At 53.2% G+C, this 25,956-nt stretch overlaps 1 protein-coding gene across 8 annotated transcripts in view; it reads right to left on the bottom strand.

The window, feature by feature from the left end:
• Window positions 1–25,956, bottom strand: part of TRIM9 (tripartite motif containing 9) — a 63,638-nt gene that overhangs the window by 24,615 nt on the left and 13,067 nt on the right. For all 8 annotated transcript variants that reach the window (XM_027704056.1, XM_027704058.1, XM_027704059.1 and 5 more), the window contains exons 2-3: window positions 3,763–3,858; window positions 3,180–3,302 (exon numbers count right to left, since the gene is read on the bottom strand). In XM_027704056.1, the coding sequence (XP_027559857.1) occupies window positions 3,180–3,302; window positions 3,763–3,858 (219 nt within the window). The remainder of the gene's footprint in view (window positions 1–3,179; window positions 3,303–3,762; window positions 3,859–25,956) is intronic.

The following is a 25,956-nucleotide window of genomic DNA, read 5'->3' as shown; positions in this document are numbered from 1 at the left end:
CCCCAACTCCGGGCGCCGCAGGAACGGGAACTCGGGCTCAGCGGGGAGAGGCACCAGTGGCCCCGTGCCAGCGGGCAGGCTCTGCCCCCCTGGGCCTCTCCTCCTCCCTCACACGGTGCCACACCATGCCAGGATGGCCAGCATCCCACTGGGAAGGAGCAGCAGCCCATGGAGACGCCGGCTGCAGCCAGGGCACTGCGGCTCCACGCCGGCTGCTGGAGCAACTCCTTTGGATCTGAAGGGGCTCAGATGCTCTGGGCTGGTCTCTTATGGGAAGGGGTGAAGCTGTCAGCGCAAATCAGTGGCCAAAATTGCCCTGTGCTGATGTGAACATGACCTAGGACGAGCCCCAGGGTCCTGCAGGAGGACCCACCATGGGTTATAATTCCACATAAAGCAGAAAGAGATGGCACTGAGCACCATATGCTGCTGCAGGTGGGGCAGGTGGAGGTGGGGAGGTGGCCCCTCTGCTTCAGGGTTAACCCTGCTCACAGTCCTCCCTGACACACTGGAAGCATTCCTGCTCCATCTGCAACACTTATGGAATCAAAGAATACCCTGAGTTGGAAGGGACCCACAAGGATCATCCAGTCCAACCCCTGGCCCTGCCCAGGACACCCCAACAATCCCACCCTGTCCCTCAGAGCGTTGTCCAAACCCTCCTGGAGCTCTGGCAGCCTTGGGGCCGTGCCCACTGCCCTGGGGAGCCTGGTCAGTGCCTGACAACCCTCTGAGTGAAAAACCTCTTCCTGAGATCCAACCTAAACCTCCCCTGACTCAGCTTCATGTTGTTTCCTTTAATCACAAGAACTTCCAGTGCTCCAGAGCCTCCGGGCAAGAGCTGTGGGCTTTGTTATCCCCCTCAGCCTCAGGCAGCTGGGGGGGGATGTCCCGTTGGGAAGCAGCTGCTCCAGGCACAATGCTGCTCCCCTTTCATGTCTCCCTGCATCCCCTGACCCTTGGAGTGAAGCCAGCCCAGCCTGTGTCCAGCTGGAGCTGCAGGTGCTGCCTTTGTCCGGGGGGTTCCTTGGAGGGGGCAAAGGGGATTGTGGTGATGACCTGGGCAGCCCCTTCCCCAGAGGGAAACACAAAGGTACCCACACGACTGAGACTCTCCTGCACCCCCTGTCCCTTCTGCAGCCTGTGAGAGCAGGCAAGACCCTCTCCATCCCTGTCCCCAGGCCAGAGGGGAAGGATGTGTGTTTACCAGGGATGTGTGTTCACCAGGGATATGTGTTCCAGCCTGATGATTCTGGAGCCACAGGAAGCCAATCTCAGTGTGCAAGACTCCACCTGGCACCAGGTGGGTCAGGGCTGCAAGACTCCCCCCTCCCATACAAGCCTAAAAGCACAGCAGCACCACTGTGTTTATCACTCACCCCCCTCCCATCCCTGAAAGGGCTAAAAGGGAAAATCAAATAATTCAAGGTTAAAAATCTGCCCAACAATCCATGGAGTGCAGAGGAGAGGGAGCAGCTTTGGGATTTTAAACACCAGCTGCTGGGGTGCTACTGGTAACTCAGGAAAAAAATTTCTTCCCTGTGAGGGTGGTGAGGCCCTGGCACAGGTTGCCCAGAGAAGCTGTGGCTGCCCCTGGATCCCTGGAAGTGTTCCAGGTCAGGTTGGACAGGGCTTGGAGCAACCTGGGAGAGTGGAAGGTGTCCCTGCCCATGGCAAGGGGGTGGAAAAAGATGATCTTTAAGGTTCTCTCCAAAACAAACCATGATTCCATGATTCTATAACTGGAGGGAGGCTCATGTATCACATCTGTCAGAGCACCCAGAGCCCTTCCTGCCCTTCCTGCAGCACATGGGGAGCTCCAAGAGCTCGATCCTTCACGGAGGGAGGCTCGAGGGCTGATTTAAAGGTCCAGTCTGACATCCAGGGGCTGCTCCATCTTTTAAGGACCAGGCCTGGCTGATGACAAATCCCAGCTGACAACAAGAGTGTGGGTGGGGGTGGGATGGAGGTGGGAGCAAGCAGTGGGATGCAGATCCCTTCCTCCGGCCAAAAAGCGAAAGGCCCCCGCGGGTTGTGCTGAGCAGGGAAATTGCTTTGTGCTGCCCCGGCTTTGTGAGAGTTTAATTAACCATGCCCTGAAGGGGATGAGGGAGAGGGAGCCCACCAGGCAGTGGGGGTCCCCTCTGTGCCATGGCTGCTCAGGGTTGTGCTTTGTTGGTGGGCACTGACGGTGGGCTCGGTCCCACAAAGCTCCTTTTGTCCCTCTCCCCGTGGAAGTGCCCTTGTGCTGCCCATCCTTGGCAGGCACGTAGGACTGGTGGTCTTCTCCCTCATTTTAGGCAGGTCCAGGAATCCCTCTGGGAGCCTCCTGGGTGGCCCAAAGCAAGGCTGGAGGGGGGTGCAAGTGGAGCCAGAGAAGAGACACAAGAAATTTCTACACAGAACACTGAAATGACCTCGGAAGAGGGATCCTGGAATCACAAATGTCAGTCCAGCTGAGACCCCAGTGGTGATGTCCAGGGTGCAACTACCTTGTCCAACAGATACTGGGCATGGCTATACCTGTTCCACTGCCCCCAGGTGAGGCTGGGCCCTTTGCTTCCCTTCTCAGCCCCAAATCAGCTGGAAAGACGTGGTGTGGTGACTGCAGGAACGACACAAACCACGGGCCCATTTTCACAGCTCATGCTCAAGAGTTGCATCTCTGCTCCCCCAACACCATCAATCTCACTGCAGTCACCACCCTGAGGCCACGAGGTGCTCACCAAGCACATAAAACAGAGTAAATCCTGCTCCTGCCTGGTGACAAAAGTGGCATCTCACGACACCAAGTGCCCCAGAACTTCAGCTGAAGCCAGCAGGAGTTACAGACACTCAGCATCCTGTAGGATTGTTCTAGTAGCTTGGAAGCAACATGGGACATGAACAAGGTCGTTTTCCAGCCTGTGGATGCTGTACATACGGCTCTGCTGACCTAATGACTAGGAACTGGCCCAGTGATGGAACAATTCAGTGGGAACCACCTGGAGGAAGCAGCACTTTGCTGAGGGACACGCTGGGAGCGGGCTGGGCATCTGCAGCAAGACGGAATTCAGCTCATGTGAAAAAAAGAGTGGCTTCCCAGTGACCTCCCCGCTCCTCCCCAACAAACAGCATCCTAGTCCTCATTCCCATCCGCTGCCAGCCCTGCAAGAAGCTCTCAGACCACCTGAGCTCACCTTCAGCTTGTGCTCGTGCTCCTTGTTGACCCGGGACAGCAGCTGGGCTTTCCTTCTGTTGAGGGCGTCGATGAGGGCGTCACACTGGGCCACCAGGCAGGCCTCGAACTCCACACTGTTCTCCTGCAGGGCAGAGGGAGAGTCACAGCCTGGGAACGCCCCCAGTTCATCTGGGAAACCTGATTTTCCTTTTTAATGATGCCACACGGACCATATTTGCACGTGCAGCTACACCAGTGGAACCCAGCAATCCACAGCGTTGGCACGTGGGATGCTTACACCCTTGGGTCGTGGAAAAATGTGCTGGTGGCAGGTGAGGAACAGGTTTTGGTCCATCCTGCCACATCCTTGGATCTACCTATGGCGGATATGGGAAGGGCTGGGCTCTCTGCTGCTCCTCTCAAGACCGGCAGCTTTGGGAAGAGCAGTTTTGGGGACGGCTCAGGGGAGTCATATGAAAAGTCAAGTGTGGGGCCCTTTGGGAGAACACCCACCAAACCAAGCTGGGGGATGGGACAGAGGATGGCAGAGAGCAGCTCATCCTGGTGGGAAGGGGCTGTTCCTCAGGCAGGAGGCACCATACCTGGATTTGCTGCACCATGTTCCGGAGCTGGACCAGGAACTCTTTTGCTTCCTTGGCTCTGTCTGACAAACCGTTCAAGGCCTGGGAAAGCTGGCTCTGCAGGGGGAAGAAAGAGCAAGGTCATTTCCATGTCCAGGACTCATCCATCACCCTGGATGAGTGGGAGGTTTGGGCTGGGAATGGGCTGCAGCCCAGCACTGCCTTCAGCATCCCACTGAGGTGTCCATCTGCCTCTGCTGCCCTGGGTTAAAAAGAGGAGGGTTAGCCATCATCATGGATACCCTGGCTTTGGGAAATAGATAATCAGCATCCACCTCTTCCATAGGCTTCCCTGGGTGATCAGGGACAAGCCACATCCATCCATCCTGGGTCTCAAAGTGAGCCAGCCGCTCCCTCCCCTGGATCTGTGCTCTCCAGGGAGTCAGACACCAAAAAATCCTGTAGGATCTGCCCCATGTCTGCTGAGGATGATCAGCAGAAGGGCACAGGCCAGGTCACCCAAATCAGAGTGAAAATCTCCCAAAAGTGAAGGTAAAGCAGGGTCCTCCACTGCCGAGCAAAATCCTCAGTGCTCCTTCTTCCTCTGGATACAGGGGTGGGAGTGCACCCACCCAGCCTGGGCTGAGCAGCAGAGCATGGTAATAATAATCATCATCATGTTAATCAAATGCCTTTTCATTTTAGTGGCATTTTCTGAACATTAACTCGGGAATCTTCCCCCTTTGCCAGCAGGAGTTATTATCTCAAGAGCCCGGGCAAATCACCGGCCACAATTCACCTCTGGGAGAGATTTTGCCTCTTTTGTGGGCTGCAAATTGCCTGCAAACACCCCGTGGAGCTTGAGGGGTGAGCTTTCTTTGTGGTAGACACAGAAGGGAGCCCAGAAGGTGCCTGATGTCCCTAAATCCCTAAAAAAACCTTATGGAGCATCCCTCCTGTGGTCGGGATGTTGGCACCGGGCTGGCACCTGCGTGGTGGTGCTGTGCTTCCCTGGATGGCAGCGTGGGAGAGGGAGGAGGTGGGATGGGAGAGAAGGACTGCTGAGGTGGTGCTGGGCTGAAATCAAGAACAAAAAGCAGAATTGCTGTTGAAGAGAGGCCGTAGCAAATGAGTGGCAACCATTTAATGGCCCAGAAAATGACCTCACTGCTGCTTCCCCAGGAGATGTTAATCCAACCCAAGTGACTCCTGCATTTCCTTTGTAATTTATCGTGCCCGAGTCGTTAGGATGTGGAGCTAATCAGCGAATGCATCTCTTAATAAAAATGGGATTGCTAAGCCAGCTCAGCAGGTCTCCCCATCCCTCCTCCCTCCTCCTCCAGCTGGAGGAGAGCCGAGGTCAGAGCCTGAATCCACAGGGACAACCCAGCCCTGCGTCCCTGTAAAACCCCCATCACCCTCCACAGCCCGTGCACGGCTCCGGCCCTCCTGGATTTAGGGAGATGCCTTAAGCCCAGCTCAGCAAAGGTGTTTTGCTGAGAGCTGCAGGGCCCTGGTCTCCAATAACACACACAATTAATGGAAAAAATCAGCAGGGGTCGGTTATGTTTACAAGCTCCTCGTTAAAACTGCAGCATGTTGGGTTTGGGGTTTTTTTTTTCCCTTTTAAGTCTTTAGAAGGCTTTTTTTAATCCGTTAACATACATTTCAGAAAGGTGATCTTTACATCAACATAATTCTTCGGGGCTTTCCTGACAGGAAAGCTTTTTAAATGTGGTCTTAAAATTTAATAAGAGCTCTGGGATGCCAGTGGGCGTTGCCCATGGGCAGCTCCTTCATCCCGGGCACACCCAGAGCACAATCCACATGGCACAGCTGGAAGGGACCCACAGAGATCATCCAGTCCTGCCCAGGACACCACAACAATCCCACCCTGTCCCTCAGAGCATTGTCCAAACCCCCCTGGAGCTCTGGTAGCCCCGGGGAGCCTGTTCAGTGCCCAGCCACCCTCTGGGGGAAGAACCTTTTCCTAATTTCCAATTAGATGCTCCAGTGGACTCACCCCTCTGATGCCTACCAGTGCTTCCAGGAGCAGGCATTGCATCACTGCCCCTGGACCACGTGCCATACAACTGGGATCTGGCAAACTTTCTCGGGATGAATCTTGCCTCCACCTAATCTGACCTGTCTGTGATGTGCACTGGCCAGTTCCTGGGGCTGGGTGGCCACAGGTTCCTCACTGGAGCTCTACAGTTTGGCTTTTCATCAGCATGTGCCAACATCCAGGATGGGTTCCCATCATTCCAAGCCTCTCCCGGAGCGGAGACACGTTCCTGGACACATCCCCTTTGAAACAAACACCTGCCCAGCCCTCCCGCTGCATCCCTGCTGCTCGTGGCAAGAGTCACCCCCATCATTAGCCCATTAACCAAGGCTAATTAATGCCATGTGCCAAGGGAGTGTGCCTGGGAATGTGCATGGATTCATGGATTCATTCAGGGCAGTGACAACGGGATTCATAACCGTGTGCCACAGGAAGACAAAGTCCTTCTGGCTGCTGTTATCATGTTAATATAAGTCACAGGCTGTGGGGAGGAATTAATTCCACAGGTACCTTTCCATGACCCAGGTTTTAGTGCTGTCACCTCAGAGAGGGATTTAATCACCAGACTCAGATGGAATCACAGATTTCCCCCAAGTGTGTGACCTCCATGGAGGGAGCAGGGAGGGGAGACTCAGGAGGAGTCACAGATCCCAGGATGGTTTGGGTTGGAAGGAATAAAGCCCATCTCATTCCAACCCTTGCCATGGGCAGGGACACCTCCCACTAGCCCAGGTTGCTCCAGCCTGGCCTTGGACACTTCCAGGGATCCAGGGGCAGCCACAGCTTCTCTGGGCAACCTGTGCCAGGGTCTCCCCACCCTCCCAGCCCGGAATTCCTTCCCAATATCCCATCTAACCCTGCCTTCTGTCAGTCTGAAGCCATTCCCTGTGTCCTGTCCCTCCATCCCTTGTCCCAAGTCCCTCTCCAGCATCCTTGGAGCCCCTTTAGATACTGGAGCCCTCCACATGGGACCAGGGGGTCTGAAGGACCTCAAGCCTTGTCTCCTCCTTTGCCAGATCACGAGAAACAAGAGCTGCTGATATTTCTGGCACATGACAGAAGGATTTCCCCTCCCTGTAAAAAGACGGAACGTGAAAGCAAAAATCTTTGGGGCTTTTTGGGGTCAGGAACCCCGCTCTGGGGACACTGCCCTGGGGATCATCCAGCATGCAGCTCCCGTGCACTGAGTCCAACCCTCAGCAAGCGCAGACAGGGGAATTAATGAGTGTGAAATGAAGAAAAATCCCATTTAGCGGCGCCTTAAAATCAAGGGAATTTGTTCTTTGCGGAAAGCTGGCCCCTTTTTCAGTGCTCTTGTTCCAAGGCTGTAAGAAGAGACCTCTGTGATTCACATTAGCATTAATGGGAGCTAAGCATTTAAATCTCTGTCCCCAGAGCACTTAGGAGAGAATCTGTCCCCTCTTTGTGCTCGCTAATAGCTCCATAACCCTCCTCCTTCCCAGGCACGGCTGACAAAGGGATTTCTGTCACTCTCTGATTCTCCCTTGTCCCAGTGCATGGATGAGCACAGAAGGCTGAGGGCTCTGCAGGGCTGAGCACGCTCCAAGAAACAGAGAAAAGCATCATTTTAACTCTGCACGGTCGGGTCTGGTCCAGTTCTCCTCCTGTATAACCCAGCTGCCAGCCATGGAGCTCCTCCAGGTTCACCCTGAGGCGAGGAAGGAGTTGGGTTTGTTATTTTAGGAGGTGCTGGGTCCTGCTCAGCACTGGGTGTTGGATTGGTGGAGCTGGCTCCGTGTGACATCTGGAACACTGAGCAAAGCCTTGGGTTCTCCAGTGTTGGCCACCACCAAGGGTGAGGAACAGTTGCTCTTATTTCAAACCCCAGCTCGCTTGCAGGCCCTGGTTTAGGTTGGAAAAGCCTTCCAAGACCATGGAGTCCAACCATTCCCCCAGCACTGCCAAGGCCACCACTGACCCATGTCCCCAAGTGCCACATCCACAGGGCCTTTAAATTCCTCCAGGAATGGGGACTCCACCACTGTCCTGGGGAGCTGTGCCAGGGCTGGACAGCCCTTTCCATGAAGAATTTTCCTCAACATCCAACCCAAACCTCCCCTGGTGTAACTTGAGGCCATTCCCTTTCCTCCTGTCCCCTGTTCCCTGGGAGCAGAGCCTGACCCCCCCCACCTCCCCCCTCCTGTCAGGGGGTTGCAGAGCCAGAAGGTCCCCCCTGAGCCTCCTTTTCTCCAGGCTGAGCCCCCCCAGCTCCCTCAGCCGCTCCTGCTGCTCCAGACCCTTCCTCAGCCCTGTTCCCTTCCCTGGACACGCTCCAGCCCCTCCAGGTCCTTCCTGTCATGAGAAGCCCAGAACTAACCCAAGCATTGGAGGTGCCTCCACAATGCCCTGCACAGGGGATGGGCACTGCCCTGGTCCTGCTGGCCACACTATTCCTGATCCAAGCAGGATGCCCTTGGCCTTCTTGCCCACCTGGGCACACCCTGGGCTCATGTTCAGCCGGCTCTCAGCGAACACCAAACTCACCAAAACCGATCCCAAAAGAGCTCTTGGCATTACACCTGCTCTGACATCCCAACTGTTGCAACCAGCCCCTGTTTCTTCCTTCCTTCCAACCAAATCATCTCACAGCCAGTTCCTCCACTGGAGCTTCCACACGGAGGCAAAACAGGAATAAGCCATGGTAGGAGAAGGTGCCGTTCCCAGCTGCTCTGCTCGTGCCCTCGAAAGGATGAGGAGCTGTCACAGATGCTGGAGTTGAACTCATGTGCTTCTCTCCTTTAATTAAAGCACGGGACCTGCAGCCTTTGAATCTTGAGGCCAGTTCAGTGTGCTTGATGCCTGACTAATTAGAATGGGATGTTTAATTAAAACTTGCATTCAGTCAGGAAGCTGATGAAGCTAAACTGCTGCTAATTGGCTTTTGGCTCCAGTCACGAGGGCCTGACTTTTGGATTCAATGCTGCCTATGGAAAGAAACCAGGAGCTGCAGCCTGGGCTAAACCTGCCCCTCAAGACTCGAGGAGTCACAGTGCTGTGTCCTGGGATCCTGAAGGGGCTGGTCCTTGGACACTTCCAGGGATGGGGCAGCCACAGCTTCTCTGGGCAACCTGTGCTGGGGCCTCACCACCCTCACAGCCAAGAATTCCTTCCCAATATCCCATCTAACCCTCTTGTCAGTGGGAAGCCGTTCCCCCTTGTCCTGTCCCTCCAGGCCCTTGTCCAAAGAGATCCCTCCCTGGCTCTCTTGTCCAAGGCCAGGTTGGACAGGGCTTGGAGCAACCTGGTCTAGTGGAAGGTGTCCCTGCCCATGGCAGTGGGATGGAATGAGATGGTCTTGAAGGTCCCTTCCAACCCAAACCATTCCACGATTCTGTGATTCCATGACCTTAGCTGCAAATATCTGTGACTCTGAGCCAAAGCAGGTGACAGGAAGAGGATGTGGATCTGAATTATCCCCTTTCCAACACTGCACCGTTCTGCTGCTGAGCATCAGACACAGCTCTGGCTCAGGTTTTCCTGGTGACACAGCTCCAGCTCAGGTTTTCCTGATTTCCCACAAGAAGGATGTGCTCTGAGCCTGACAGAAAGCTGCAAATAGAGCAACAGATGGAAGAGCCTCTGCCTGTCATCAGCAGGACACACACACACACACACACACAGAGCCAGGTTTGAGAGCACAGCCCCCACATGCAAACTGCAGGATAGGAAGGAACCTTTAGGAATGGATCATCCCACTCCCCTGCTGCATTCCATGGGGGCCTTGGTTCTCCTCCTTCAGTGCAGTTGTGCCAGGGAAACTGGGGTATGCAGGAGGAAGACGAAATGCAAACTATTTGGATGGAGCAGCCCCTGGGAGAGGAGCTCCTCGGGGCTGGATGCTCCTGCTGCCTCTGCCACGGCCCCGAGAGCAGCTGGGATCCGCCAGGCAGATGATCCTCCACGGGATCTGCATCTCTAGGCCAGGCATCTGCAGAGAGGATTATCTCTGGGGCAATATTATTGACATCAGAATTAATTCCAGGGCATGTGGAGTGGCCCCCGCGTCTCTGGAAGGGGCAGAGATGCCTTTACACTGCTGCTGTTGGTCCCAGGACCTGGTGGATCCTCCTGGGGGAAGGATGCAGCCCTTTGCCACTGCAGCTCTGGGAAAACCCCAGGCAGAACCTGAGGAGGGAGGACACCCCCAGATGGGGACACCTTTGTGGTGGTGACAGCCAGGTGCAGCTCCCCAAGGATCCCCAGCCCTGGATGGAGTTACAGCCTCTCCAGAGTGCAGATGGAGGGATGTGGGGGGTTTGGGATGTCCAGAGGTCCATGGGATGTGCAGAGCACCCAGCCCTCACCCCTCTGCAGTGCTGAGGGCACCCACAGCCAGCACCAGGTGCTGAGGGTGCTCAGCACCCCTGGGGACACAAGACTGTGTTTTGTGCACAGGGGAATTTTCCTCCTGGAGCCTCCTCCTGCCTCTCATCTCCCACCCTTTCCCCCCATTCCCTGTGCAGCCACACAGCAGACACACACTCCCAAAAAGCTGGCACAGGGAAGACTCACTCCAGAAGGGACTGTGGACCAAGGCAGGATGGAGGCAGCAGGGAATTCAGCTGGGAAAAAACCTCCCATCCCCTCTGCAGCCCCCCCTGAGCTGGGGGAGGTGATGCAGTGGAGTTTGCCCTATGCCAAGTCCCAAATCCAAAGTGCTGCCTGCCAGCTGGTAGGATTCTCTTAAAGCCACTTATTTTTTTGACAGCATTGGAAACAGAACAGCAAAGAGCAGAAATCACTGCCAGTCCCTTGGAGTTTTACTAGCTCAGCCCAGGTGGTTTTTATTTATTCCCACCCACTTGAGTTACTGTTTATCCAGGAAATCTTGCCCGTGGATGCACATCCTGTCCTAAGGAGCTGCTGCAGGGCTATGGGTGCTTGGTTGGGTTTGGGGAGAGCTGGGCATGGCTGGGACCCCAAGGGCAGCCCCTGGAACATCCCTGTGAAGGGGAGAGAGCTCAGGCCGGGAGCTGTGGACACCTTGTCCCACAGGAGCCTGGATGTCACCAGGATGACTGGCCTGACCAAGCCTGGGTCCACCCCACTCCTGGGCCCAAGCCCCGTTGTCTGTGGGATTTCTTGCTTCCTTGGGATCCCCATCCCACCACACCATTCCTCTGAGCTCCCTGTGAGGTGGTGATGGCAAGAACCAGCCTGGAGCTGAAGCCCCAGCCCCGATGTGCCTTCCCTGGGGTGCACAGATGGCCCCGACCACTGGCTTTGTTCACACAGACACAGGGGCAGTGTATTCCCCCAGCAGGCAGAGCTGATTCAAAAGCTCCAGCCTGGAAATAAAACAAGGATATATTCTTTTCAAGCATGACCTTACTATAAACCCCTTTCACTGCCTCCCATGTGGCCGCAGGATTCCCTGGCCCCGGGCAGGCCGGTGCTCTGCCTCCTCCCAGCCTGGCTGCATTTATTGTGTGTTTGATTTCCCCCCCGGTCACAGTGACATCCTGCAGCAGTGGCAATGTCTGTCAGTCCATCTGTACCAGCACAGTGACTTTCCCAGTCCCACCTGGCTGCCCAAAGCCCCTCGCCCTGCACACGTGGCAGAATGGAACGGGGGTCAACACCCTGACCAGCCCCAGGTTTTGGGGGGGTCCTGCCTGAAAGGAGACTTTTAATGTTTTAAAAACAACCTGCTGTGACTTGGTTGCCAAGCCCTGCACATCAACCAGCACTGGAGACGCCGCTGGAAGCAAGAGACTCGGGATAAGAACATCAATTATTCCCTCGGCGTGGATTTTAACGCGCGGAATAGTTATGTCAGAATTGTGAAAGAACAACTCCGGCCTCCAGACCCCCTGCCAGGAGCCACACGGATGACAGCCTGGCTGGGATGCCTAGGAGGCTGCAGGGGCAGGTCACATGCTGCTGCTTCCACGCTGAAATGGAACAGAAAAGTGTTTTGTTCCTGCTGTGAATCCTTGTGTTCGCTCGAACCTGCCATCCCCCGGTTCCCAGACCGGCTGTGGCCGGGACTGCTGGTGCTCTGCAGCCTGAAAGGATTTCTCAGCAGGATCTGGGAGAGAAGCCCTGTGTGAGGAGGGCACAGGCCTGAACCCTGAACCCCCAAATTCCAGCATCCTTGGTCTTTAACCCCACTTCTTCCAAGGGCAACCAAGCAGGAATGGAAAACTCTCCAGCAGACAGGGCTGCCAAGTGGCCTGTGAGATAACACACTTCCAAAGATATGGGGACACCAGATGAAGTTATTAAACTTCACTGGAGCTGCAGTGACCTTCTATATCTAAAGCACTGCTGTGGGATCAGTCTTGGTTTAGCTTATCCCCCTGGAAAAGGATAGATACAGGATGATTCTTTGCAACCTGACGAATCACTGAGGTTGGAAAAGACCTCCAAGATCATCAAGTCCAACCTTCCAAGTTGGTCGAAGCTGAAAAAGGCCAGTTTTGCCCACAGGGACACTCACTGTGGGTCAATTCATGTGTGGCAACTTGCTTGGCTGCCCCTAGTCCTTGGACTAAACAAAAGCAGGAGGCATGGAATGTCCTGGGCTGCTCCTGACTGTGAGAATGTGTTGAAGATGTGTTGAAGATGTGTTGAAGATGTTCTGTCCTTGCTTTGATACAGGATACAGTCCTCGCTTTGATTTTTAGGGAGAAGAAACGCAGGCACCCTTTGACATTTTCCAATTAATTCCTAATTTGCTTCATAAACACTCATCAACAACTCATCTAAGCTTTTCCCTGGCAAAACCTAAACACACATCCCTTTGAAACCACAGGCAGAACTGCTGGATCTGTTTCAGGAATGCTGGGAAAAACACAACAAAGGGCTGCTGCCTGTCCACAGGTACACAGGGGGGCAAATGAGGTAAGGGGGAGAAACTAAAAAAGTCCAAATATTATGGATTGATCGGCACAGATCTATGGAGTGGGTTGATGCTGAGGTTCACCCTCCACGTTTCAGGACAATTTGGACTCTCCCTCACCTGGTCCTGCTCCAAGTGTATTCCTGGGGTGCACCTTGCAGGCTGTGTCCCTGAGAGGTCCTGCAGCAGCTCTGCACAGAGACATCAGGCTGGAAATGCAGGTTGAGAATTCCAAATCCACGCTTGAGCCGCTGTTTTCCTGCACTGAGCCATTCCCACATCCTGGTCTGGGGCGGCAGCGTCCCTTGGAGTCTTGTAACCGAGATGACACTGATTGAGTCTGGCTTTTTTGGGATATGAGCCCTGGCAAGGAGGCCCTCAACCCTGCTAGTGGCTGGCTCATGCAAGCAGGAGTGGAATAAATCCCTCCCAGTCATTCCCTGTGGGGCAGGGCAGGGCAGGCAGCAAGAACTCAGCTCCCAGCTCCAAAGCTGACAGCCAGCCAAGATCCAAACGGGATCCTCAGGACACATCTCCTTCCCTCTGGAGCCCTCACAGGGAACCTTGAGGTCTGAGGGGGGAATCAGGACAGGCTGGATCACGTTTTCATGGATGTGACTGACATCACTGCTCCACAGTGCTGTGGAGGGAGATCCCAGGAACCAAGGGGGCAACACAGGGCTGGGATTCATCCCCAGCTTCTCTGGGCAACCTGTGCCAGGGCCTCACCACCCTCACAGCCAGGAATTCCTTCCCAATATCCCATCTAACCCTGCCCTCTGGCAGTGGGAAGCCATTCCCCCTTGTCCTGTCCCTCCATCCCTTGTCCCAAATCCCTCTCCAGCTCTCCTGGAGCCCCTTTATGCACTGAAGGGTCTCTCAGCTCTCCCTGGAGCCTTCTCTTCTCCAGGTGAACCCCCCAGCTCTCCCAGCTTGTCTCCAGAGCAAAGAGGCTCCAGTGCTTGGAGCATCTCCATGGCCTCCTCTGGACTTGCTCCAGGAGATCCACATCCTCCTGCTGTGCTCCCCAGTTACCCTGTTCAGCCTCCTCCACCGCCCCTTGTCTAATTCCAGACCCCTCACAGAAGCAGTTCCCTCTCTGCTGTGCCCTGGGATGTCCCTGGAAGTGGCTGCTTGGGATCTCCTGTGTGTGTCACCTCACTGGCCCAGTGGCCACCTGGACCACGGAGGGCTATTCCTGCTGGGATGATGGCCCAGGGACAGGAGCACTGCACTTCAGGGGGGCAGCCCTTGGGACAACAGGCCAGAATCCAGGGAACACCACACTTGGAGCTGACCCAGGAGCTCAGGGCACCGGCTGAGTCTCTAATACCTACTCCCTCATGTCTGCTACACCGTGGTAAGGGGGAACCCAGGGCTCAGAGGCTTATCAGAGTGAAGGAAAAAAGCCACAAGGAGCAGGGATCAGCTGCCACGGGGATTAGCTGCTAAGCAGCCCTCTCAGGAAATGCAGTGTCTGGCTCTATTAACCTTTCTCTCTAATTAGGGCTCTGCAATGACATTGTTGCTTCCTAAAAACAATAATAATGCTCTTTCAGTGGCTGCCTGAGATGGGAAAGATTTTGTTTGATGTGCCAGTTCCTTCTGACCTGCAGAACACTCCTCCAGAAGCTGAACTCTGCTTCCTGAGGCTGATTATAACTAGATCCACTGCCTTGATTACCTTGTACTTAAAAACAACATTATTCTTGATATCTGTCATGCACTGACTTCCTCAGCAGTGGTGCAGCAGTGGGTAACTCCATGTCAATAATCCATTTCTCTGGATCTATCCTGGATGCTTGTTCAGGGCTGGTTAGAGGGAGCAAAGGAAAGTATTGACAGCAGGCCTAGCTAACAAACATCCCACCCTCCAGGGCACCAGGAAGCCAAATTCCTGAAGTTTCCCTTCAGCACAGACTCATCTCCTGGGTGTTTTTTCTTAGAAGTCTGTCTGCAACGTGTCCTGCCCTTTGTCACACCAAAGGAAAGGAAATCTGTTGATTGGGCCAGGATGTGTCTGATTGCAGCTGGGAGCCCCAGAGATGTCAGAGTCACTGAATCCTAGAATCCCAGGATGGTTTGGGTTGGAAGGGACCTTAAGGACCATCTCATTCCACCCCCTGCCATGGGCAGGGACACCTTCCACTATCTCAGGTTGCTCCAAGCCCCATCCAACCTGGCCTCAAACACTTCCAGGGATCCAGGGACAGCCACAGCTTCTCTGGGCAACCTGTGCCAGGGCCTCCCCACCCTCCCAGCCAGGAATTCCTTCCCAATATCCCACCTAACCCTGCCCTCTGGCAGTGGGAAGCCATTCCCCCTTGTCCTGTCCCTCCATGCTCCTGTAAAAAGTCCCTCTCCATCTTTCTGTGGACTCCCTCCAGGTGGTGACAGCTACACTCTTATACTTTCCTGAGTGATTTCTCCCCAAGAAAAACCTTTGCCAGCCAGGCTCATTCCATCTCCCTGCCCTGTGTGCTCCAGCAGCTGCAGCTGGAAGTGGGAGCCTGGCAAAGCTGTGCCTGGTGGGAATGTCCCACACACGGGAGGTATCCCAGGACAGAGGGGTGTGTGCTGTCCCACCTGGCTCCTCCAGCCACGAGGGAAATGGGTTCCAGTCTCCAGCTCCAGGAGGAGCAGGACATGGTCCCTGCCAGTATTCAGCCCTCTGAGAGTTGGGGAACACCTTAAGGGTGCTTAAACATCCCTTTTCCATAAATTCAGGAAGAGAGTGTGCAGGATTTTGTGTTCTCTGCTTCTCTGGAGAGGTTTGTACGTGCAGCTGTGTGCTTATTCTGCTTATTAATGCACCTCCAGCAAAGAACCAGCCTGTCTGCTCAGGAATGGGGTTCTGAGTGCTGATGCAGGAGGGCTCCAAGCACTTCCAGCTGCTCAGGACACGGCTGGAATGTGCCTGGCAGGGGATGGAGCTGCAGGAGTCACCGCTCAGCTCTGCCTCGTGCCAGCCTCATTCATCTCTCACAACACAACAGCACTGACACGCAGCAAACGTGTCAGGCTTCCAGGGGGGTTTGGAAATGCCACCAGGCACAGGACAGCACAGAAACATCAGTGTGCTCCCAGCTGGGGCACGAGTGACAGTGACCAGCCATTGTCACAGCTCTGCTCCTCAGCTGCCAGAGGCAGCTCCGTGCTGGTGTTGCTCCGACAGGATCCTCATCCAGCCTTTTGCAGCCAAAGCAACTCTTTGCTTCCTCCCACCAGCCTCATCACATCCCTCATGGAGCTGCCCATCCTTTTGCTGCTGGCACATGTCCCTTTGGTGTCTGCATCCATCCAGAGGGACACAAAGATGCTCCAAGGGCTGAAGTCCCTCTGCTCTGGAGCCAGGCTGGGAGAGCTGGGGGTGTTCACCTGGAGAAGAGAAAGCTCCAGGGAGACCTGAGAGCCCCTTCCAGTGCCTAAAGGGGCTCCAGGAGACGTGGAGAGGGACTTGGGGCAAGGGATGGAGGGACAGGACAAGGGGGAATGGGTTCCCACTGCCAGAGGGCAGGGATAGATGGGATATTGGGAAGGAATTCCTGGCTGTGAGGGTGGTGAGGCCCCGGCACAGGTTTCCCAGAGAAGCTGTGGCTGTCCCTGGATCCCTGGAAGTGTCCAAGGCCAGGTTGGACAAGGCTTGGAGCAACCTGGTCTAGTGGAAAGTGTCCCTGCCCATGGCAGGGGGTGGAACATGATGAGCTTTAAAGGTCCTTTTAAAGCCAAACCGCTCTGCACGATGAATTTCCACCACAGTTTTAGAGACAGAGGAGCCTCTCTGCACGACAAACATCAGAGCAAACATTCACATGATGCCCAGGGACCATCGAGCCATGGTCTGGCTCGTCAGCTCTTCCCAAGCACTCCCACGTGCCCGTGATATGAAGAGTAGGATGTGGAACAGCGATGGTGTTTTATGGTCATTCTTAATTAAAAGAAAATTAAAAACCCTCTGCCTTCCTCAGCTCGTTGCTGTAACATGTTGAAGACAGGCTGATTGCCACGGCTGCATCCACAAACCTCCCAAATTTTGGTCTGTATTTTCCTTCCAAGGTCCTCTCACTATTTTTCTTTCTTTCTTTTCCTTAAACCCACCTGTGTGTTGTGAAAACACCCAGCAAACAGCCCGTTTCCTCCAGGCTGGGCTCGGGTTTGTTGGCAGAGGGATCAGGGCAGAGATTCTGGTATCTCAGAGCGAGGAAAAGCAGCACAGCAATAACCTGCTGTCACCCACCTCACAAACCACTGCTCCACTTGACCTCCCTTCTCCTTCAGGCCCAGGGAATGCCAGAGGGCTCGAGTCCATCCAGAACAAAATGAGCTCCCCCGGGGGGCTGCTGTGAAACGCTCTTACTTGTGCAGAACAAATGAGCACCGGGGGAACAACTGCCAGAAAAGGTCAAGGAGCTTTGAGCCACTTCCAATCAGGTCAGTAACAGGGAAAGGTTTGGGTCCTGCTGGGTTGGAACAGCACAAACTAGTGCTGCATCTTTTTATTCCAAAAATTGGGAGGATTTTTGCTGTAAATGGTGAGGGAAGTCCCACCAGGCAAACCTGACCAGGTTTAGGCCTAGATTAGATCCCGTTTTTCTCCATGGCGGATGGAAAAACATGGAAGCAAAGACTTAGGTTATGATCCCATGGGCCAAGATCTGTGTCCTGTACAGAATAAAGGAACTGGGGACAAAACAAGACCCTCTGCCTGCATGTGAAGCTGCCAGGGGATTGCCACACCCATTTTTTGGGGTACAGATGTCAGGCCACCACTGTGTGTGAGGACCAAACACCTTCTCCTACACCTTCCTCCAGGCAGTGCCTGTGGTCCTGGCCCTGCCCAGCCTCCAGGAAGGTGCAAATCCTGTGCTTCCTGCCTTAAAATTACGCTCCATCTGCCTCCAATCCAATTAGTGCCTCCCCACTCAGCCCACCCCGGTGGTTACTCACACTTCAGCTCTTCCATCCCATTATTGCATTAAAGTCTTGAAACCTGATTACATTGTTTGGAGTTAAATTTAAACCTGATTACCTGCATAAACAATGATTTTTTTTTCCCCAGTCCCAGCCCAAGCACAGTGGAAAGCAGGTTGAGAGCCCCACGGGGCAATTCCTCCTCCTGCACTGGGTGTATGGACCATCCTTTTGTCCTGTCCTACAGCCTTTAATAACCATCTGGGGGTTGCAGTCAGGCACAGCCATAAACAGGCTTGACAGCTCGCCAGCATCTTGACTTTGCTTTGACATTGAATTGCCTAGAAATGCAAATTTTATTGGATTCTCCAGCCCTGAGCCTTTAGTCACCGAGGGAATAAGGTACAGGGACAGACCCCACTGCTGTGATCGGCTGGATGGTGACCAGGAAGGCTGGGAGAGCTGGGGGGGTTCAGCCTGGAGAAAAGAAGGCTCCAGAGAGACCTTAGAGCACCTTCCAGTGCCTAAAGGGGCTCCAAGAAATGCAGAAGGACTGTGGACAAGGGCCTGGAGTGACAGGACAAGGGGGTGTAAATGTAAGCTGAAGGAGGATAGATTTAGATGGGATATTGGAAAGGAATTTTTGGCTGTGAGGGTGGTGAGGCCCTGGCACAGGTTGCCCAGAGAAGCTGTGGCTGCCCCTGGATCCCTGGAAGTGTTCAAGGCCAGGTTGGACGAGGCTTGGAGCAACCTGGTCTAGTGGAAGGTGTCCCTGCCCATGGCAGGGGGTGGAACTGGATGGTCTTTAAGATCCCTTCCAACCCAACCATTCCATGATTCTATGAAGTCCCACCACACAGGGAAGCTCAGTGAAGCCACCTTCCTCCTGAATGTGATCCTGATATGACATCCAGGGGGTCTGGAATCCAAGCCCTGCTCTGCTCTAGTGATGCTGGGCAAGTCCAGTGCTCCCAGTGCAGCCCAGAAAGCTCTGGGGCAGTGGGACTGGTGGGTACTCCGTCTAAGGAGGCCTCACATGCTTCATACAAAGGTAAATCCCACCTTCCAACCAGCAGGAGCAGGGAGCTGGCACCAGGAATGCCACACAGCAGCAGCATTCCCTGTACGGTATCTCCCTGTCCATCCAAACCACGGCTCTCCCAGATCCCAGCCCGGAGCCTGAGCAGCAGCTTCTCATTTCACAGCCCTTTGCCTCCTTGGCTGCTGCCCAAAACCGGGATTTTACAGAATTTACTCGTGGATTTAGCTGAAAGGAGGTTTTTAAAAGCACAGATGGGAGATGGCATCTCATTCCCTTTGGCCATGGACACACAGGCCTTCCCTTGGACAGGGGGAGAATTCATTTCAGGCACCCATCTCCTGGCATTTCCTAATGAATCCTTGAGGCTGCAGCCTCTAAGGATGGGCTGCTGTACCCAAAAATTTGCCTGCCTTTCCCAAAGGAATGGGCCCAACAAAAGGTATCTCCTCTCCCACCCAAATCTTACCTTGGGCACATCCAAAGTCCTACACAGTGACAACACCCTTTAGCTTTGCTGTGTATGTTCCTTCTGGCTGTTGCTCTTAACCATCTGTCCCTGCAAAAAGCAGTCTGGGGATCTGAGGTAAAACAGCATCAGCATGGAAGGGGTTGGGGGAGATGACCCTAAGGGTCCCTTCCAACCCAAACCATTCCATGATGGTCATTTCCATCACTGTCTCAAACCTAAACTCTCTCAGCCTTGGGCCATCTTTCCCAATCTGACCCTCCCTGATGGGATACTGGGCAATCCCTGTTGAAGGAGGAGGTATTTGGGGTCATTAGCACTTATTCAGGCTGCTGTCCATGTGTCCAAACGCCCAATCCCAAAGTCAGCTCTGGGAGAAGGGTAAATTTAACCACTTTTCCACTCCTATGATTTAAGTATCCTACTTCTTGCTGTACCCATGGAAACACAAAGCCTCCAAAAGAGCCCTTTATAGGCTTGAAGACCATCACAATCCCCTTTCCAGCCTCCTCTCCTCTCCATGCATGCCCAGCTCACTCATCCTTTCCCTGTGGTCGCTCCAGTTGCTCTCCCTGTTTGGGACCACCACGGTTTGCAAGTGTCTCCCCACACCATCACCATCCTCCAGCTGAGGCTGTGCTGCCACAACTCTCCCTGATGCAGGACAGCTCACAGCACCTTCCTGGGGTGTTTTTGGGGCTCTCCTCTGAGCCCTTCTCATGTTGGACCTGACCAAATAAATCCCCGCGCACCATCATCCCTTCAGGCAAACCCATCACCACCTATCTGACCCGGGAGCACACAACCAACCCCTCCCTCTGCTTCTCTGACATGTTTTTAAGAGGATGTGGCTTCTCCTAAAACATTCTCTCTGTCTTTTTTCACTAAACATTGCTCTTGGCTAGTGCTTTAAAGCTCCTGTTTGCCTGACGAGCACAAAAGCGACACGTTAAACCTCCCGAGATGTTCTGTGTAACAAGGATGCCCAGAGCCATCAGCAAAACACACTTTGGGGAGCTGAACAATTCCAGCAGCTGTCCTGAGCTCTCCTTCCCATCTCTAGGAAAAAACAGCAGCGAGCTCCAGCTCAGACAGTGCCCGTGCTGGGAGATCTCTGCTCTGCCAGCAGGCAAAGCTTCACCGGCAACTGAACATCAGCAAATTATCCTTAATTTTATGCTTCCTGCTTTTAATAAGATTGCTGGAATCACACAGCAGCAGCAGGAGAAGGGAGGCAAAACCAAGATGCAGATGGATGATCACCTGGTTCTTTGTGCTTCATTCCTTCCCCCTCCAACAGGATGGGAAACTTCTCCCTGGATACCACCACTCCGGATCTTTGCTTTCAGCCATGAGCCTCTGGAAGGTTCCAGTCAGCCCAGGAGAGACAAGGAGCTCGTGGCAGTAGAGCTGACAGGACAAGGAGGAGTAGATTTAAGCTGAAGGAAGATAGATTTAGATGGGATGTTGGGAAGAAATTCCTCCCTGGGAGGGTGGGGAGGCCCTGGCACAGGTTGCCCGGAGAAGTTGTGGCTGTCCCTGGATCCCTGGAAGTGTTTCAGGCCAGGTTGGACGGGGCTTGGAGCAACCTGGGAGAGTGGAAGGTGTCCCTGCTCATGGCAGGGGGTTGGAACTAGAAGAGCTTTAAGGTCTCTTCAAACCCAAACCACTGGGATTTTGTCTCCTTCAATTTTCGCTGCTGCTCCTGGGCTGGATTGAGCTCTCAGAGGTCATTCCTAATCTGATTTTTCCTATGACCAAGGCTGTAATACTAAAAAAAAAAGAGCTTTTTGCCTGCCATGAACATCTTTACCTGAGCAAAGATGCTCCCACCTTGTCACCTCCCTGGAGTTTCACCAGTTTTCACCTCTCCCAAACCCCTTGGGCTCCACAGTCCTTCCTCTTCCTATGAGATTTCTCTGCATCAGAGACCAAGGGGCAGCTCCAAGGACCAGGATTTCACATTTCCTTTAAAGCACTGCTGTAGAAACACTCCCCATCACCATGGATACTGGAGCTCTGGGAATGCAACACTCACCACAGCAGTGCAGAGATGCTTGGGTGGATCCTGCCAGCAAAATGCACCACGAGAAAGCTCAGAGCTCACCTCAAGTGCAGGATAAACACAGTATTTCAGCCTTTCTCCTCTGTTAACTCCTTCCTCCAGGCACTGGAGTCTGAGCCTTCGTGTCTGGATGCAAGCTTCCCAAGCTGGAAAGGGCTGGATTTGGGATTACTCCCAAAATGTGACAGCAACCAGACTGTATTTGGTGCTGCAAATACCCAAAAAGCCATCCTGGATTTCAGAGACTCCAAAACACGGAGGGAACAGGATTTATGGGGAAGGAGAGGGATGGGAAAGCACCTCATTCCCAGACTTAGAATGACCAGAAGTGCTACCTCAGACTGGGAGCAGACTGTGCCAGATCCTCTGTCCCCATATTGGGTGGGGACAGGGGGAATTTTGTCCTCCTCTGGCTGGGGGCTGGAAGTGGCCTCAGGAAAACAACCCCAAACTCTCCAGCAGCAAGGCCAGACTGGTTTTCATTTCTCCAGCAGGTTCAGGCTGCAGCACCTTGCTCCAGAGTCACACCAATCCCTGGGGATTTGCTCAAGGGCTCCAAAAAGGTTCCAAGGGGCAAAGGACCCAGATCCACGGTGCCCTCACTTGCCACCTTGGCAGGCACATAATTCCCTTGGGAAGCAGGACATCGTGGCACAAGGCAGGGAGGAACAAGCAGCCTGTGGAAGTGCTTTAGCATCAGGTTCTCCAGGAAGGAGCCTCCCAAAGCCAGCAAAGGTGCAGGGCAGTGCAGGAAGGCGGGAATTCAGCAAGTGCAAAGATCTAAAAAGCTCTGAGGATCCCAAATTCCAGCTCTCCCAGTGCGATCCAGGAATGAGCTCTTTGGAAATCCTGCCCTCTCAAGCTCAGAAGGTGTTTTGAAGTGGCCTCTTGGGAGCCCACACCAAGATTTCCAGGGAAAGTAAAACACAGGGAGAGGGACTAAGTGATAAAAGCACTGAAGGCAGCAGGATACTGGGAAGGGTGGGGAGAGGGGAGGATGGAAGTCCTTATAGGGCAGGCAAATGGCTCTGGATGGATTATGAGGATGCTGCAGATCCATTAATAAAAAAGGAGGAAGAATAAATCAATAATCCTGGAAGAGCTGAGATAATGACTGCCTTTAAAAAAATTAATCTTTAATAAGAAAGGACGTCTGGCTAATTAGGAAGTAATGAAGAACTTGTCAGTGTATGTACAGAGAGTGGGGAGGTGAGGGGGTTCCATAACCCACCACTGGAGGATATCCGGATCACTGGAGCTGAGCAATCCATCCTGGTGCCACGAGGGAAGCAGTTAATGGACCCACTGAATCATTCATGATCATTTATGAAGAAGTGAAGAATTCAGGAAATACCAGGGGATAAGAGAAGGGGGGAATAATTCACATTTACTTGAGTTATAGGGCTTTTCTTTTCCAGAGGAAAAGAAAAGCTTCCAAGACCTTAATGAAAAACCAGGCTAAGGAGAAAAGAGGAGAAAAGGAGCCACAAACATGGCAAACACCTCTAAAAGTCCCTAGGGAATAATCCTGTCTCAGTGTGGGGAGGATACACCTGGATGTTGGGAGGTGTCTCTGCCCATGGCAGGGGGGTGGAACGAGATGAGCTTTAAGGTCCCTTCCAACCCAAACCATTCTGGAATTCCACGATTCCGTGGGTGCTTTTGTAATATTTGCAAGCTCAACTCCAAACCCAGCACTGAGGTGGCCACAGCACTGGTCCACAGCACCTCAGGAGCTCAGTATTCCCATCTCCAGCTCTGCTGCAACACCAAAAAGCGTTAAAGAGAATGGAAGATGATCTCCTGGGTGCAGAAAGCAAACACATTCCGATTAAATGTTAAATGCTCTTTGTTTTCCTTGCTGCTGGGCTGCTGGAGGAGAGCAGCAGGACCAAACCTCAGATGAGTTTTGCTCCTTCTGCTGCTTAATTCTGCTCCAGGTGCAGGTCCAGACCTGAGCAGTGAACAGAGCACCTGCTCAGGAGAAGGATCTTAGGAGCAGCCTGTACACACACAGAGCAGAGGGGCTTCAGGGGGCCTGACAGTGCTCAAAGGTGCTCTGGCAGGTATGGGTTTGTTAGGGATGTTTACAGGGTGCAGAGGAGAGGGATGCAGGGACTCCCAAGGGTGCCTGAGGTGGGATCATGGAATCATTGAGCTTGGAAAAGCCCTCTAAGATCATGGAGTCCAATTGTTCCCCCAGCACTGCCAAGGCCACCACTGACCCACGTCCCCAAGTGTCACATCCACAGGGCTTTTAAATCCCTGCAGGGATGGGGACTCCACCACTGCCCTGGGCAGCCTGTTCCAATGTCTGACAACCCCTCTGGTGAAGAAAATTTTCCCTAATGTCCAAACTGAACCTCTCCTGGTGCAACTCGAGGCCATTTCCTCTTGTCCCAGCCGTGGGATGTCCACCCTGCAAGAGCAGGATGAACAACAGACCCACTCCAGTGGGATTAGCCCAGTGCTCTGCTTGAGCTCATTAGCCCCAACTCTTAATTAGCTCCCAGGCAGTCGGCTTGAGTGTCCCTGCCACAACCCCTTGGATGTACAGGACCAGCCTGGGTTGTCCCACGGCTGTCCCACGCTCTGTGTCCTGTCTGTACCACCCAGGGCAGCCCTCGTGCTCCACCTTCACCTCCAGCCTCTGTGAAGATGCTGTGGCTGCTTCTCACAGCAGCTTGGAAGGAATAAAGAACAAAGGTTCTGCTCACAAATGTCCCAGAAACACAGAGGTCTCTAATATGACTCTAAAACGTGGAGCCTGAGCTTTTTCTGGTGGCACACTGCAAGGCAAGGAGCGAGTTCAGAAGTGCCAGGGCCTGTTCCTTTCCCTTGAAGAATTTCTCCTTATTTAAATAAGTTACTATTTAAACTTACAACCAATTTTGAACACAGAAGGGAAAAGCAGCTCATTAAGCAAAGCTTGCCCAGGCCTGTCCTTCCCTCCCTTCTCTCACACACAGGGAAGGGGCTCAAAAGGCTCCCAAAACACGCTCACTGCACGTGCAGCAGAACCAGGAGCAAACAGCTCCGTGGGCTCCAAGCTGTCACAGGCATTTCCAGTGTGGAAAGCCACTGAGGAGGGACCTGTGTGCCATGGGATAAGCCTTTAAGAGGCCTTGGACACTTCCAGGGATCCAGGGGCAGCCACAGCCTCTCTGGGCAACCTGTCCAAGGGCATCATCATCCTCACAGCCAGGAATTTCTTCCCAATATCCCATCTAACCCTGCCCTCTGGCAGTGGGAAGCCATTCCCCCTTGTCCTGTCCCTCCATCCCTTGTCCCCAGTCCCTCTCCAGCTCTCCTGGAGCCCCTTTAGGCACTGGAAGGGGCTCTAAGGTCTCTCCAGAGCCTTCCCTTCTCCAGGTGAACACCCCCAGCTCTCCCAGTCTGGCTCCAGAGCAGAGGTGTTTCTCCTTGGAGCATCTCCATGCCCCATCTAGGGCCAGGGATGGTACAGGTATTTAATTACAGGCTATATTATCTTCCACTCCGAGCACAGACATTAAAAATAATCATCTATATATGAACTCTGCCTCAGAACAAACAGTTATTTTTTGCTGCAGAGCTGTGCAGCCACCCAGACTACCTGATTTTAAAATATTCTCTGCAATGAAGAGGTAGATTGATTTATTTATGCACATGCAAAATGGTGAAGGCAGCAAGTTGTTACATAAACTGTTATATAAATTACCTACCAACTGCATAGAAATGTTCAAATTCCACTAACCTCATGCTGAAGGATTCAATTACTTCAAGTCATCACAGTTATTCCTGACATCCAGGACAAATGAAGGAGGAAGAATCTGGCCTTAAATTACACACTGGACACACATTTCTGATATTACTTGTATTCACAGATCTCTTGGCTTCTTCAAACTATAACTTTAAATCAATTTGGAGACCCCCCAAACCAAGTAAACTCTTTAAACCAAATGACTGCAATAGAACAAATATTGATTTTATGGGCATTTTACTGAGGTTAAAAGCTTTTCCCAGAGATGGTCATTAGGCAAACAACTCTGCTCCAGATCCCTGCAAAGCACAGCTAGGAATAGGTCATATATTACAGCAGAGTGTAAAGCAGTTTAAATCAGCTCAGCCCCCCTGAACTCCACACTGCAGCACAGGCTCTTGCCAGGTGATGATGCTGGTCCTGTAAACTTCAGGATATTTAATTTAAATCAACTGTTATTTTGGGTTATGTGCAAGTAAAGTGGGTGTTTTCTTGGGTTCAGGGATGTGACCCCTCCTGGAATGGCTGCATAAATATAAACCCCACTGGCAGGCTTTTGATTAAAATTACACTTATTTTACTGTTTGTAACACACAGGGTGGTGAAAACCAGATCCACTGGAAGGGAACTGATCCATGACCTACCTGGTGACAACTCTGAATATATCACAGAATCAGAGAAGGTTTGGATTGGAAGGGAACTGAAAACTCATTTTTTTCCACCCCTCTGCCATGGGCAGGGACACTTTCCACTATCCCAGGTTGCTCCAAGCCCCGTCCACTCTGGCCTTGAACACTTCCAGGGATCCAGGGGCAGCCACAGCTTCTTTGTTCCAGTGCCTCACCACCCTCACAGGGAAGAATTTCTTCCTTGTATCTACTGAATCAACCCTCTTTTCATTTAAAACCATCGTCCCTCATCCTGTCACAACAGGCCCTGCTAAGGGGTCTCTCCCTCCCTCCAGGAGGCCACTGCCTGCTTTGTAAAGCCCAAACCTCTTGGACCTGGACACGATTCACGACAACAATTCACAGCTTTGCTGAAGCCAAAGCCGTGGCA

Source organism: Neopelma chrysocephalum, unplaced genomic scaffold, assembly GCF_003984885.1.
Source record: "Neopelma chrysocephalum unplaced genomic scaffold, ASM398488v2 Primary Assembly neopelma1_253, whole genome shotgun sequence".
Lineage (NCBI taxonomy): Eukaryota > Metazoa > Chordata > Aves > Passeriformes > Pipridae > Neopelma > Neopelma chrysocephalum.
The sequence above is the reverse complement of the archived record's forward strand: the minus strand, read 5'-3'. Positions and strand labels throughout refer to the sequence as shown.